The sequence below is a fragment of the Chelon labrosus genome (genome assembly GCF_963514085.1).
Source record: "Chelon labrosus genome assembly, chromosome: 20".
Taxonomy (NCBI): Eukaryota; Metazoa; Chordata; class Actinopteri; order Mugiliformes; family Mugilidae; genus Chelon; species Chelon labrosus.
This window is the reverse complement of record NC_140353.1, coordinates 17535-32968: the sequence shown is the minus strand read 5'-3', so window position 1 is coordinate 32968 and position 15434 is coordinate 17535. Positions and strand designations below refer to the sequence as shown.

General features: G+C 42.5%; 1 protein-coding gene across 2 annotated transcripts; it reads left to right on the top strand.

Annotated features, from left to right (window-relative positions):
* The first annotated feature begins 289 nt into the window (after window positions 1-289).
* On the top strand, window positions 290-14640 carry LOC311505564 (uncharacterized protein). 2 transcript variants are annotated; one of them, XM_084569199.1, is made up of 11 exons: window positions 350-376; window positions 662-733; window positions 1444-1523; window positions 2900-3116; window positions 3701-4218; window positions 4632-9874; window positions 10123-10336; window positions 11306-11538; window positions 11617-11910; window positions 11982-12088; window positions 13120-14640. In XM_084569199.1, the coding sequence occupies exons 3-11, from the start codon at window positions 1452-1454 to the stop codon at window positions 13359-13361; spliced, it is 7140 nt and encodes a 2379-aa protein (XP_084425325.1). In that variant the 5' UTR covers window positions 350-376; window positions 662-733; window positions 1444-1451; the 3' UTR covers window positions 13362-14640. The 2 variants fall into 2 exon arrangements, with proteins under 2 accessions (XP_084425324.1, XP_084425325.1); XM_084569198.1 differs by having other exon boundaries at window positions 290-733.
* Window positions 14641-15434: the final 794 nt, after the last annotated feature.

The window sequence follows — 15434 nt, the reverse complement described above, 5'->3', positions numbered from 1 at the left end:
TAATAGGCATTAATCAGGTAATAATATGTAATAATGGGTAATAATCAGGTAATAATCAGGTAATAATATGTAATAATAGGTAATAATGATGCTAACATGATAAACGTGAACTCTCTGCTTCCACTAACAGAGACGTTTACAAGAAAGACCCTCTCTGGTTCCTGGAAGTCACATGGTTTATCATAAATATGTGGACTATGGAGTCTGTACCAGCTGCTGTAAAGCAGAACAGCAGAGAGAGAGTCTGAACTCAGTCTGAACTCAGTCTGAACTGAGCCTTCCTCTGATTGGTCGGCTGCAGGGTCTTTATAAGGAAGTCATCTGGCGCTCACAGAGGAGGAGACAGAGACAGAGCTGCAGGACTGGGCTTCGTACAGTAGGTGCCTTTTAATGTTTCCTCTGCAGAGTCAGGGTGAATGAATGAAGCGTCTCTCGGTTTAAAACCAATTTTTACTTCTCTTTGATTTAAAATGGAAAACTGACAGACACAGAGACCACACTAGTGGGAATCAGATAAAGGAGGCTACAATGGAAATGTGTTGTTTTAAACTGTTGTGTTTTTTACCTCAGGCTATGACCATGAGGCTGAAGGGCTGAGCGATGCATGTTGACACAACTCTGCTGAAAGTGAAATTAAGAACAGTGTCCTGTTTCCTGACAGCACGTCATCAATAATCATCTGTTGCTGTCCCAGAGGAAGGAGGTGGTGTTGGAGCACGGCTGGTTCATTGGGGTGAGGTTTGAAAGGTTTCAGTCTGATAAAGAAAAGCTAAGCAAGTCTGTAAATAAGTTTAGAAATAATGTTTTAAAAAATCTGATTTGTGTAAATATTACTTTGTGAATGAGCATGAGCAGTGATTGACTCAAAAAGAAACTGAAAACAAGAGGAAACCCATGACGGGGGAAATAAAGAGAGCTACGTCTGAGCACAGGGTTACCGGGTTCAGCTGTAGCTGTGTTGGGAGGGGCCCATGGGGGGAGGGGGGTGTTGCCTGGTGATATCAGGCAGCCTTGCCTGATATCACTGAGATAAGACGTCTTTCCTCACATTTGACAGATGTGAAACAATAAAAACGTGCTGGAGGAATTCTGTCAAAAGAAGGAAAAAGAAACAGAAACTAAAACTTCTAGAATTGATTATTATTTTGCAGACAGCATTAAACTTTTGACAGACTTAGAAAACACTTATTGTGAGTCTTGAAAATCTTTCTTCTTGTTAGGTTTGAAGATTTCAAACATTGATCCCACAGATGTGTGGAAACAGTCGTGCTAGAGATAAATCCCAGCTGACATTAAAACAAACGTTCAGCTCTTCAGAGACAGGTGATCTGTTAATGAATGCTCCTCTCACCTGTATCCAGAGCTCATCATACATGAAGCAAGTGACTGATTTTGTAGCTGCAGGTGGAGATTTATGTCTGACGTCTATTTGATCTGAAACAGACTGAACCATGGGAAACGCCAACACCCTGTTCAACGAGACGCCCTACACCTGGTACTACCGCACCGGATGGAGAGAGGACGTGAGTTTACTAATCTAAAAGAAATAGATAGAAATAAATAGAAAAGCCTTTACTGTCTCTGTGTGCATGATGCAACTAAATGACCACCACAGAAGAATAAAATACAAACATACATAACACTCACAATCTCATTTAGACACAGAGTAAGAATAGAACAAATATTAAATATATTCAGGTGCAACAAACTGCAAAAAACTTGAGATCTAAACATCTTCAATCAAGGCAACCTCTAATATTACAGCTTGATATTGAGTTAATATTTGAGATGAGAACTATCACACTTCTAAAGGTTTTAGATGAACACAGACGAGTGAACAAACTACTTTACAAAGTCAGAACTTCTCTATTCAGGCATTGTCTTCTTTTTATAATAATATCACTAAAATAATTTTTCCTTGGACACTGTAACAGTAAAAAAAAACATTCATTATTTTTGAATATATTTAGTTATTAAATGTTGTTTTCTCAAGGTGACGTTGTACTGTAACGGATAAATTAAAACATGTTCAGTTCTACAGATCTCAGCTGCTGTTCTGTCCTTGATCAGTTATAAGGTTGTTGTGTGTTTGTGTGTATTGGTGTGTGTTAGCGTGTGTTTGTGTGTATTGGTGTGTGTTAGCTTGTGTTGGTGTGTGTTAGCATGTGTTAACATGTGTTAGTGTGTGTGGATCAGACATTACAGAGAAAAGAGGAAGGATTCATTCCAGGAGCTACATCTACGGACTGTTTTAGCTAAATGCTAAGTGCTAATCCATTATCCACTCTACTGTCCACTGTTTAAAACAGTGATCCTCAACTGGTGGATCGCGACCCAAAAGTGGGTCGCAGGCCTTTACCACAAAAATAATCAACAGTGTCACTGATGCACACAACAGTATGCGGCAGGTGACACCCACCATTTCACACCATAGAAGAAAATCCACAAAGTTTTTTTAAATCGTACCTGTGTCGTACCTGATTATATGAGATAAGGATTTTCTTATATTAAGGACACAGGAGGACAAAAACCTCAGTGTGTTTAGTGCAGCGACTACTGTTACTGAAATGTTGTGATGTGAGCCTTATGATCAATGCTTGAATAAGTGACTGAATAGTTTTTCTAGGACTTCGTTGTATATTCAGTGAGTGGGTACTCAGCTAATACTGATGCTTCTCAGCAGAAGGTTCTAGGTTAGAACCCAATCGACTGGATAGGGTCCAAATCCACTTGTTGTTAGTCTAAAGACACAATGTGTGAGATATATGTGGGTTCTTTGAGGCTAGATACATTTGGTGAAATGTTCCTGTTCTCAGATCTTTTTAAGTCATATATATTTTTCTAGATTCTTTCTGGTTTTTATGTGATCATTGGTTGATTCCCGTTCTGTTGTGGTCAGGATGTTCGGACTCTGCGTGGCAACAGCTCAGCAGAGTATCTGTACGCTCTGCCTCCCATCGGCGAGGTCTCCCTCCGCTATGGAAACCACAGGGAGTGGGACCTCAAATGTTCTGGTGGCGGAGCTTCATACACCTTAAAAGAGAGCGCCAACCGCCAACAGTTTGAACTGATCAACAACATTTCTGACATTGTAGTCGATCGCTGTCCCAACTTTGGTGAGTAGCTAGAGAGTCAGTGTTCCTTAGTGGCAGACTCTACCCTAACCTTCCACCTTCACCACAGCCAAAGCAACTGCCAATGCTAATGTAATGCTAAGGCCGATGCTATTTTAATGCAAATGATGCAAAAAAAACCAAAAAACAAACAAAAATAAGAGAATCCTGTAAAATTGTCGTTTTTGAATTTTTTAATTTAAAAACTTGAGTTTCATTTATGTCCATATGTTTATACACTCCCAGGCCACTTCATTAGGTACACTAGTGAATCTAGTCTCCATGAAGGTCCTGGTTCAGCTTTAGTTTCTACTAACTGAGAGAGATGCTGATTCTACTGTGTTTTCATTGTGTAGATCTATTGTACTGTAGTTGGTTCTAAAATATGGGTCATTTTCTCAAATCAATCCAGATTAACTCCATCCTCCACAATGATCATCCAGGTGAATCACCACCTTTCTGAACATTATTTAAATCAGAATCCATTACACTGGTGTACCTAATGAAGTGGCCTGGGAGGCTACACTAATGGATGATTGTCATGTGACTGAAGTAGGAAAAAAACTTAACTTATTTATTTTTAACAGGGAAACTCGAAGAAGAAGAGAGACGAGAGAGAGAAAGACAAGAGAGAGAGAGACGAGAGAGAGAAAGACAAGAGAGAGAGAGACGAGAGAGAGAAAGACAAGAGAGAGAGAGACGGGAGAGGGAAAGACAAGAAATGGAGAGACGAGAAAGACAAGAAATGGAGAGACGAGAAAGAGAGAGACAAGAGAGAATAAGACAAGAAATGGAGAGACAGAGAGAAAGACAAGAGAGAGAAAGACGAGAAATGGAGAGACGAGAAAGAGAGAGACAAGAGAGAATAAGACAAGAAATGGAGAGACGAGCAGAAGAGGAGAGGAGGCGTCTCGCTGAGCTGGAGAGAGAGAGGAGGATCCAGGAGCAGATCGAGAGGAATGAAGCGTCGAGGAGGAAACTCCAAAAAGCTCAGAGCAGGTTTGAAGAAGATCTGAACCTCCGACGAAGAGACGTCAACCAGCAGAGATCTCAGGTTCTCCACCAGGTCCTGGAAGATCCATCAGTTGAGATAGAGAGAGACGAGGTAAACATGTCCTCTGTGTCCCCCATTCATCCAGTTAGAGCGGGTTGTTCACAAACTGGAGGGTTAGCAGTTCTGTTCACTGAAGCCCCAGTTACTTCCTGTGCTGGCATTAGTGTGTGAGTGTGAAGTCGTGTCTCTCTGTAGCAACATGTTCTTCATTCATCTTTGATCTGAAACATGAAGCATCAAGGTTCAGACCTGGTGTCAACATTCATAGTGATCAGACCTTCAGGTACCTGAGGTCACACCTGATTATTGAAACTGTCTGAATAAGCAGCGCCATCATGTGGTCAGGAGTGTATTGTACCAGTTGCTGTCTCTAAGGGACAGCAGAGGAAGGATAGAAGGAAGGAAGGAAAATGTTTTTAACGCTACCAAAAGACTAACGCTGTGCTCTTTGTTCATTTCCACAGCTTGCTGATGTTAATGAGGAGTTTGAAAAACTTTTGACCAAGTACCAAATTATGAGTGAATGTGTGGAGGACAGCCTGGAGGACAGGATGAAGACTCTCCAAAACGAGTTGACCTTAAAACATTTAGAAGCAAACAACATCCCACTCTGGTCCCAGTTTGCTTTGGACCAGGCCACTGGATACGTGGACCTGTCTCTGACGGAGAAGCTCCACGTCCTGGAGGCAGTGGTGAAGGTCACTTTGGAGGCTGACCCTGAGTTTGACCAGGTCCTCACAACTGGACAAGACAAGAAGGTTGAATTCATCCTCAGTTTACAAGAACAGCTGCATGTCTCCAACCCAACGTTGGCCAGACAGGTTCTAGTAAATGTTCTGAAAATGACATCACAGCTGTCCCCAGCAAGCAAAGAGATCCTCAGTCAAATACTGTTCAACAACATCTGGACCCCAAAGGAAATCAAACTTTTCATTGGACAGGCCTTAAGCATGGACCAGAGAGTGACTTCAGAGATCCTCCACAAGGTGTACACCTACAGGCTGAGCTGCATCGATGCTCTGTCTGCGCTGAAGGAAAAACATCCTGTCCAGTTCATACAGGACTGTGCTTCATATGAGCAAGACAAAGATGTAGACACTATTCTGAGTGAGATGCAGGACACAGACTGTCCTGGACATGTCCTGTTGCTGCTCGAAGACATACTGAGACACATGGAGGCAGAGCTGCCCAGAAAGAAACATGTGGTCTTGAATAGATCAATGATCAGACAAGTGAAATATCTTATAGCTTCGTTTGATTTTTCCAGGCCTAACTCTGATGATCTCAAGGAAGTCCTGGTTGGGCTGTCTATAGCTGTGAAGACATGCACCACATTCACCTCTCAGCGCGGTGAAGAAGTCCAAGGATACTTCCCAAGAATCACTCAGCTTGCTTCTTTACTTCTACTGCTGCTGGCACAGTCCAAGGACCAAAAAGGTTGTCTCTTGGAAATCAGCACTGGAGAAGGCAAGACTTGTATTTTAGCCATGTTTTCTACGATTCAGGCCATCAGAGGGACAAAGGTGGACATCGTCACCAGCTCTCCTTTACTAGCAATCCGCGACCAAGAGGCGTGGAAACAATTATACTCCATGTTTAGTGTGACATCATCCATTGTGCCCCCACCAAACATAAATACCTGTGGTCCTGACACTCACGACAAACTGATCCAGGAAGCATACAGCAAGCAGATCGTTTACGGTACAGTCGGTACCTTCGCAGCAGACTCACTGCTGGAGCAGTTTGAGAGGAAGACCACTAGAGGGCCGAGGGCGTTTGAGTGTGTAGTCGTGGATGAAGTGGACTACATGACGCTGGACAGTGGAGTTCAGGTGACTTTTCTATCACATCAAGCCAGTGGCCTGAGGCACATGGAGCAAGTCTTGGCTGCCACCTGGGCCATGATGTCTGCCTGTCGGCCCATAGAGGTGTTTGAGACGGGGGAGATCCAGTGGGGAACCAGGATCCAGCAGTTTCACATGGCTACAGTCCAGGCTGTGATGGGCTCTGAATCAAAAGACTTCTCAGCAAACAACGTACTGCTGCTTGGTGTTGAGATGGGGTTGTACTCACAGCAGGACATGGATGAAGTAAAGGAAGCCGAGCGTCAGGCACAAACAAACGATGACAGCCTTGAGGATGGAAAGTGGAAAGCCACAGAGAAAATCATGGCCAAAACTGGACCTGAGGTACAGTATGCGATACTGAATAGTCTGGAGAGGGTGACGGGTTATAGTGTGGCTGTAGACTGCTACTCAGTGGTGGACAACAAAGCCAAACTGTATAGGAAAGAAAGCTCTGATGGAGAACCGGATGTCAGCATGCTTCTACTAGAGAACGGTCGATCCTGTCAACTACTGCCTGAGAAATCACTCATTGAAGAAACTGTTGACAAATTAAAGACTAAAATTAAATATTCTGCCGAATGTTCCCTGGATTCTCTGGAGGAATCTAAAGGATTTATTGTGGTTCCATCGTTCTTGAAAACATATGTTGAAAATCAGTTGCCAGTGTTTGCTGAGAACGCTTTAAGAGCCATCCGAATGACACAAGGACGAGAGTACATGATCGACAAAGCACCTGAAGCCGACAGAGGAGGTTTCAGTGACGCCGAAAGTCATCAGTACGATGCCATTATTCCCGTGGACTTTCAGGCCAGTGGAGTGTTGGAAAAAAACAAGCGATGGGGTGATGGACTGCAACAGTTTCTGGAGATGAAGCACCAGCTGGCAATTTCACAATTATCTATTGTAACGAACTACATGTCAAACGTCTACTTCTTTAAAAAATACCTCCATGGAAAAGGCATTTTTGGAGTCTCTGGGACATTAGGTGGCGCAGCTGAGAAGACATTTCTAAAACGGCATTACAAAACAGAAAGCTATGTCATTCCTTGTCACCGCCATAAAAAAGTGGTTGAGCTGCCGGCGGTTCAGGTGAGTGGTGGCAACCCTGAGTGGATCGAGGCGATCTGTGAGACTGCATGGAAAGCTGCGGATCGGGGACAAGTTGTCTTGATAATCTGTGAGGATGTCAAGACTGCAGATGAGTTGAAGACTAAGATGAACAGCCAGCAAAGACAGACACAGATCACCATGTACACAATCAGTGCAAAGCACAACATTGAGAAACAGAACTTCAGCAAAGGACACGTCATCATCGCCACAAACCTCGGTGGCCGTGGGACTGACATTCATGTTCATCAGGAAGTGAACGAGTGTGGCGGTCTCTTTGTGCTTCTCACGTACTTCCCTGGAAGTCACCGCGTGGAGAGACAGGTCTTTGGACGCACTGCCCGTAAAGGAAACCCAGGGATGGTGCAGATGATACTCAACAGGGACCATCTAGCTCCAGCTTATCAAGCCCAATCAGTGGAAACTATGAGACGACTTAGAGAGGAGTACGAGGTCAGCCGTTTAGAGAGCATGGAGAAACAGGAGCTGCTTGAAGTAGAAATGAAGGAAGATCTTTTCTCCAAATTTTGTAAATTTCTGTGTGACTTTGACAAGAATTTCACAGAGGAAGAAAAAAGTGACATCACACAAATGAAGCTGAGGAATGTTCCTGAGTGTTTTAGGATCCATCGTTTAAAGTTTGATTATCAGACTGCACTCAATTCTCTCAAAGAGTCATGGGCTCTGTGGCTCATCCTCCATGAAGAACATATCAGCAGGCACGATGAAATCAAAATGCTGAAAGAAGACCTGAGCAAGCACTTAAAGAACACTGGTGACTGTCTCCTACAGGGGAAAAGCACTAATTTTTATGATTATATCAAACAGGCAAAAAGCAGAACTGACTTGTACTGCATTGACAAAAAGAAATGTGACTATGGAGCAGTATCTTATTGGCAGAGTGCTGCAAAGTGTGACCGTTTCTACTGTGCTGTAGCACTCTATAATCAAGCATACTTCACCATCAACCTGAGAAAGAAAGACTACATGTCAGAGGCAAAGGCATTCCTGGAAAAAGCCAACATCTCAGTGGACACGTACCTGGCAGAATCAACAAACACAATGATGTTTTGTAATTTATCGGTCACTAGTGACTTTCCTCCACACAACAAAAACAGCAACCTCCAGTATCAAATGCAAGCCAGGATGAACATCTTCAAGTCCTGGAAAGGGTACATTGAAAGTGCACTGAAAACTCTTAAACAGCTTGAAAGCAGCAAAAGCGATGCCATAGTCGAGGATTCCAGCGTCTACGATCTCTCCATAGATAAAGACCCGATAACGACCAATGAGTTGAAGATACTCTATGAGTTTGGACTTGGCATTGTGTTTGAGATTAAAAAGAAACCCGAGTTTTGTTACGATGCCCTGGCTTGTTTTTGTCTTGGCGTCATTCAGGTAGCAGCGGGTGTTCTGGTCTGTGCTCTGTCATGTGGTGCAGCCAGTCAGTTCGGACTGGGACTGATCAGTGAGGGGGTGTCCGACATGATTCATGGGCTTAGAGGCATGATTCAAGGCGGCTTCGACTGGGCTGAGTGGGCAATCGCCAAAGCCATCAGCATTGGGGTGTCTCTGGTCTTTGGAGGATTTGCCAAATTGAAGCGAGCCGCTAGTGCAGTACGTAGTGGTGCGAAAGGTCTGGTCACAGGCGCTAAATGTACCTCGGCCTTCACAGTGAAGCAGTGTTTTAAACATGCAACTAAGTATGCTGTTCAGGAACTGGGGAAACAAGGATGTGTCGTAGCTGTGGGTTACGCTGCCGACAAGGGACTCAAGGCTCTTTTTCAGAGCATTTTGAAGGACGCCTTTGAAAAAAAAGTGTCTTCATTGATCAAAGTCAACAATGAGCTGGATCGGGCCCTCACAGATTACGTCTGCTCAGGAGTACCAGACACCACCGTGGAAGACGACTTCAAAATAAGCCGTGCATGTGAGCAACAGATGCGTCAGTCAGTGGATATGATGACGACACAAGTGATTCCTGACCTTATGATGGAATGCACCATGGTCACTAAAGTCCTGGACACCTTGTCTCAGGTCTGTGGAGTTGTAATGCAACACATGGAGAGTCAGAAAGGCTTGGGTCGAATGCAGAACATGATGCTGTGTGTCGAATCAGCTAAATACATCACACTATGTACACAAATACTGACATCATTTCCTACAGAGAAACTCATCAATAAAACGTTTGTACCTCAGTTCCTGAAAACCATCAATAAACTAACAAAAGGAACGGACGACCTGAATGAAAGACACAATTTGTCCGATGTGAAACGACTTAAACAGGAATTCCTCAACATCATTGCACAAAGCGTTTCAAACGCATTGCTTGAGGCTTGTTCCAGGCACATGACCTCCTTCGTGAACAAAGTGTGCATGAATAAAATTAACCACATTGCTGGCAGTGCCGTCAGTAATTTACTGGGCCGGGCCGACAGTCAGAGTTTTTTTGACAACCAGCTGTATAACCACCACATGAAGAAGGCCATCCAACGTCCATGTGAGGCTGTGTCAGAGGCTGAGAGTGAGGCCCTCGGATGTTACGTTGAAGAAATCTGTGACCCTGACCACCCAGCGACAGCTTTGGACATCCTCGTCCTCACCCAGGGTGACTCTCTCCAAGGAAAAGGCATCAAACTGGTTGTGGTGGACAAACATGGGAAGAGGCTGACAGAAGAATATTATCAAGGAAAGGATGCCTCAGCCGGAGACATCATACTGCAACTGACAAAGGAGCCCGAAAACCCTCAAGAGTGAGTGGCATCAAATACTTTTTAAACAAGGACGTAATGTTTATATTGTGTTATTGTTGTTTGCCATCAGAGGACATCAGGACAGCATAGAAATGCTACCGAAGTTGAGATCAACATCAAAGTTCCTATGAAATTCTGCTCGTTATTCAGAGCAGATGTGTAGTTGTGTTTTTATGCTGATGCTCATGGACAGGTCATGTCTTTACACCTTATTCCTCTTTTACATTGAAATGTTTCTTCTTCTACAGAACAGGGTTTTTCTCCAAGATCTCCAAACGGCTCCGTGGTGAAACGGATCCATACACCGGACATTTTGAAATCCAGACACCAGATGGCACCATTATCCCCATAAATTCAGACAGGCAAAACTGCCTTTATCACGCTGTTGCCCAGGCAACAAACGGAAACCAAGACGATGTGAGGGGTGAGGCGTTCAGACTTCGCAATGAAGTCAAAAACACAGTAAGGTTTTATTTTTTTTTTTATATACAAACTAAACATGGTTCAAGTTTTCTTGTGATGTCAGGTTTAGAATGAGGTTTGTTAATGACCTTTACAAGACAGATAAAAGCGTTAATGTGAAATTAAACCATGTACAAGGCAATAAACGATAAAAGATATGAGATAACAGCTGGTGGTTACTTATAAGCAGCTTATGAGACACTTGCTTCATTAATGGAAAAGGCATTTAATTTATTATGCACGGGAGTTGTTGTTGTAACAGTTGCACATCAGCCAGCACACTTGGACATTTGTGCACCATCTATTGCATTGACACACACTGGCCAGACACTGTAAGTAGTCGGCCCAGAGATGGAGCAAGCAAGGGAAACGATGCTCAACATCCTAAAGCCATTTTCTGTGAAGCTGTTCAATCAGCACATGGAAAGAGTAGCTTTCATTTGTTTGTGTCGTAGTGTATCCCCACACATGCAAAAACTTGTGGTACATCAGAGTGTTCTTTCACTTCGTGGATGTGATACCTCCATAGAATCTCAAGAAAGATCTTCTGTACTTCAAGGCATCCACTTCTATATTTGGGGATCTTTTGTGGCCAGGCTGGACTGACCCCAGTTCCTTGAGGCAAAACATATCACCTGTATGTGAACAGAGTTTGGTTTTGTTTTGACAGTTAGGATAAAGGTTTGGTGCTCTGGTGTACTAAATAAGTAAATATATATATAAATCACATCTAAGAGAACGTGTCTGGAGAGTCGTGGACCATATTTTTCGTGTTCCCTGCTTTTCATTGAATTGAAAATTATGAGAATATTTCAAAACATGTGAAAATATTAGTTTTCACATATATTATTAGAATGTTTTATTTGATATTTTTCACATCTTATATCATCATAATTTCTTCTGTTCAAAGCCCAAACGTCAAATTCATTCTTCTCTATGGTTAACTGATCATTTATTATCTCTACTAAGCTTCAACAAAACCTCCACATGTACGCCCCCGTTCTGAAGTTGCAGAAAGGATATGACGACACTTACAAAACCCCTGGAAAATACAAGTTGCTTGGAGGAAGCAGGAAGACACAAAATGAGACCAAAGAAATGTATAAGGACTACGTGAACAAGATGAGCACAGATGGTTTACCTGAAGACGACATCAAGGTCATCAAAACCTATAAGCTTGGTATGGTTGGAAAGATGCCCGAGTAAGTAATCATGCAGCTGTTGAATGACATGACTTCCTTCACATTCTAGTTTGAATGAGACGTGTTTCTTCCCAAAAGTGTCAAAGGAGTCCGGAAAAAGAATAAGCCCGACAACAACAACAACGAGAAGAAGAACAACAACTCCCCTGTGAACGCCGACCACATCCCGCCCATAAACACCTTCAGGAAGGCTCACGAGATGCTGCAGAAAGACGAGAACAGACACCTGAAACAGAATCTGTTCACAGAGCGTCCACAACTTCTGACTCTGATGAGTGAAAGAGGGAACCGAGGGCTCACCAGAGAGGTCATGACAGAACACCACAAACTGGCTCTGACCACCGGTCACACTAAAGAGGGTGATAGAATCAGGTGAGGATGAATCTTTTATGTCTGAACTGAGCTGGAGACAGATGTTAAACTCCCCTCCTTCCTGCTTACAGTGAAAAGCTGGCTCAGACTGCTATCAGTGCAAATGCTGATAAACTGATGAAGATGTCGCTGATCGTGGCCAATCCAGAGATGTCAGAGACTCTTAGGAAGGATGCAGGTACATTACAAACTAATCATATTAATGATCTACAGAAAACTTATGTAAGGTCAATCCATCCATCCATCCATCCATCATCTATCTATCTATCTATCTATCTATCTATCTATCTATCTATCTATCTATCTATCTATCTATGCATAAAGATGACTCAAAACTTTAGCAGATATTCACGTCCTGTTCAGAAGTGTTTCCATCAATGTAATGAGACTCAGGTGTGGTTCAGTTCCTGGTTTAGTTTCAATAAATCAGGGATTTGTCTCAGTCTGATCTTCACAACACATGTTTGTGGACAAAGGAGCTTTCTGAGGAGCTCAGAGAAAGAGTTGTTGTTGCTCATCAGGCTGGAAAAGTTTCCAGAACCATCTCTAAAGAGTTTGGAACCCACAAATCTAAAAGAATGGAAGAACAAGACGAATGTTTAGGAACAGCCAAGTCAAAGTCCTGACTTTAATCCAATAGAAATGTTGTGGAAGGACCTGAAGCAAGCAGTTGATGTGAGGAAACCCACCAACATCTCAGAACTGAAGTGGTTCTGTTCTGAGGAATGGGCTAAAATTCCTCCAAGCTGCTGTAGACCACTGATCAGCAGTTACCAGAAACATTTAGTTACCAGGAGGTCACAGCAGATACTGGACACAAGGAGGACATGATATGTAATATTGGCTCACTTTAGTAAATAAACAAACACACATGTATAATATTGTTCACGTGTTTGCTGGAGATGTCTTTGCCTACTTTAGGACTTGTTTGATATTTTAAGTAATTTTTCTGAAGGACATAACATTTCTTAGTACAGTGCAGTGTATAGACATGATTGAAACTCAGAACAGAAGCCTTTCATTTATAGTCGTCTACTGAGACGGTGTCCAGCCTTTAAACTGAACATCACATGGCTTTCATTGAAGAAGATGGAGAGTTTGTTTTTTCTGCTATTGGTTGCTCTCCTCACAACATTTCCAGATAGTTCGATAACAACATGAGCAGACTTTCTCCAGTAAAACTCTGTTCTTTACCTGTGGGTTCTCCAGGACTACCACAACGGAGGACAAGACGTGATATTTTGTCCGAAAGAGGAACCAGGTGGTACCACAACGTTGGAGACAAACTGATGACGGACCGTTACTACGAGATGGGCATCCTGAGACCGAAGGAGTATGAAGGTGTTAAAGAGTGGCTGAACAACGGGATGCTCTACTCCAGAACAACCCCGGAGTATCAGGAACTCCTCGGTGTCCTGAGAAATATAAATGACAACAATAGGAGAAGATGAAAATGGTTATTAGCGTAGTTAAAAAAAAAAAAAACTTCAATTCTTTAATTAGTTCTTTTATTATCACTAATTAAAGAACAAGCAAATGCCAGTGATTGTGTTTTGATTCATCAATGAATTAACCTTAATGAAATAACATTAACCATTTAGTTAGCCAAACCAAAGTAACATTAAACGCTTAATCAGCTGAAACAAACTAATGTTAAACATTTAATTACCCCAAACAAGCTAATGTAAAACATTTAGCCTCATAGAGATAAGGTAGGTAGATAAGAATATGAAGCAACTCCACCATGATCAGGTGACGTGTATGACTCTTCTGTCCATCATGATCTGATTGGTCCATCTGAAGCAGAATCAGTTTACAACAGAGAGACTCCAGAACAACTTTCCTAACACTCTTTTATTTTCATTTCATTTGATCATTATTTATCTTTTCGTGTTATAACTTCTTTACAGCGTCATTCATTCAATAGAAACATTAATACTTGTTGCAGAAATGAAAGCAGAGATGTTCTGAACAAAGTAAAAATTAAAACATGTAATCAATGTGTGACTGTCTGCTTGTGTTTTATGGCTCTTACTGTGACTCGTCAGATTATTTTAGCCTCAGACATATTTTATAAAAATACAACAGAACCAAAGACTTCTTCACAGACAATATAAGCATCAAGACACTTTACAGAACTCAGAGACTGAAATCCTTCATGGGAAGTCTCCTGTCATCCTAGACCCATAGCATCATGGGAAGTCTATCCACTACTGTAATGGCAATTTACTAATAACATATATAATCTCACATATCCTTTGTATTCTCTTTGAGATGAGTGTAGCTGTGTGGGAACATACAGAGAAGGTGTGATGGCTTCCAAGCCCGTGCCATAACTGTCAGGACAGAGAAGATAAGAGGACATGATTAACACCTGGTAACATCTCTAGTGAAAAACAACTCCATATATGGCACTTCCTCTCTTTAGATGAACCTAGAGGTATTCCTCCCCACTTTAGTGGGTGCTGCTCTCATCTCTAGGAATATGACTGATTTTATTAACCCCCCGTAACCATGGCAACCCAGAGTTCAGACCAGGACGCAGAGTTGACTTCTCTAGGACTGTCTCACACCAAAAACTCTCTAAACTCCATAGATGTTCTGTCTGCTCCCAGATTCTTTAAAGAGGAGTTCTTCATAGGAACCTCCACTTTCTTTTCTCTGGCACAGAGCTCTTGTCCTCTAATTTCCAATCTACTACTAGTCATGCAATTCTGTGCTATTACTGTATAGAATGTTTACAGCTGTGTGTCCCTCCCCCCCCTCCCCTCCCCTCCCCTCCTCCCCCCTCTTCTTGTGAGTATCTCTGGCCTGGAGTTGTGCGTTTCCTGTGGAGCTCTATACTACATCTGTTGTCGTGGTCTCATCAGCCTGCCCAGTCTTCATGGAATCCTGCAGTTATCCACTCCTACCTGAATGAACAATTCTCCAACCTGCCTATGATTCCTCTTACATTTTCAAACTGTCATGTAACATCATCAGTTTGTCATCTTGCTGTTCTCTTCTCTCTTTCTTCTGTCTGTACCCGGCTGGCCTAAGCAGCTCCTTCAGCAGCAGACTGCTGCATCCATGCTGCAAGAAGGAACACAGGTCCTTCATTCCAGCTGCCATCAGGCTGAACAACACCAGCCTGAGTCAATAAGAACTGTCATTCTGCACAAATTAATCTGCTTCTTAGCACCTCACCATCTCAGTTTTTAGCAATTATTTATTTGTAAAGTTTATTCCACCACCACACTGTGTATACAGAATGTCGTTATATTTCTAGTTTTTTCTCTGTATATTTTTCAGAGTATTGTTATTTTTTGTATATATTTTTCAAATTTGTATTGTTTTTTTTTTGGCAGCTCTTTTCCCTGACAAAGTTGTCATTGTTTTCTGTATATTTTTTTTGCCAAATTCCGTGCTACTGTGACAAGGAAAGTTCCCATACGTGGGATTAATAAACATGTCTTATGTCTCATGTGTAGTTTTATCCATCGGGGGGCAGTATACACCAGCGGGGGGCAGTATACACCAGCGGG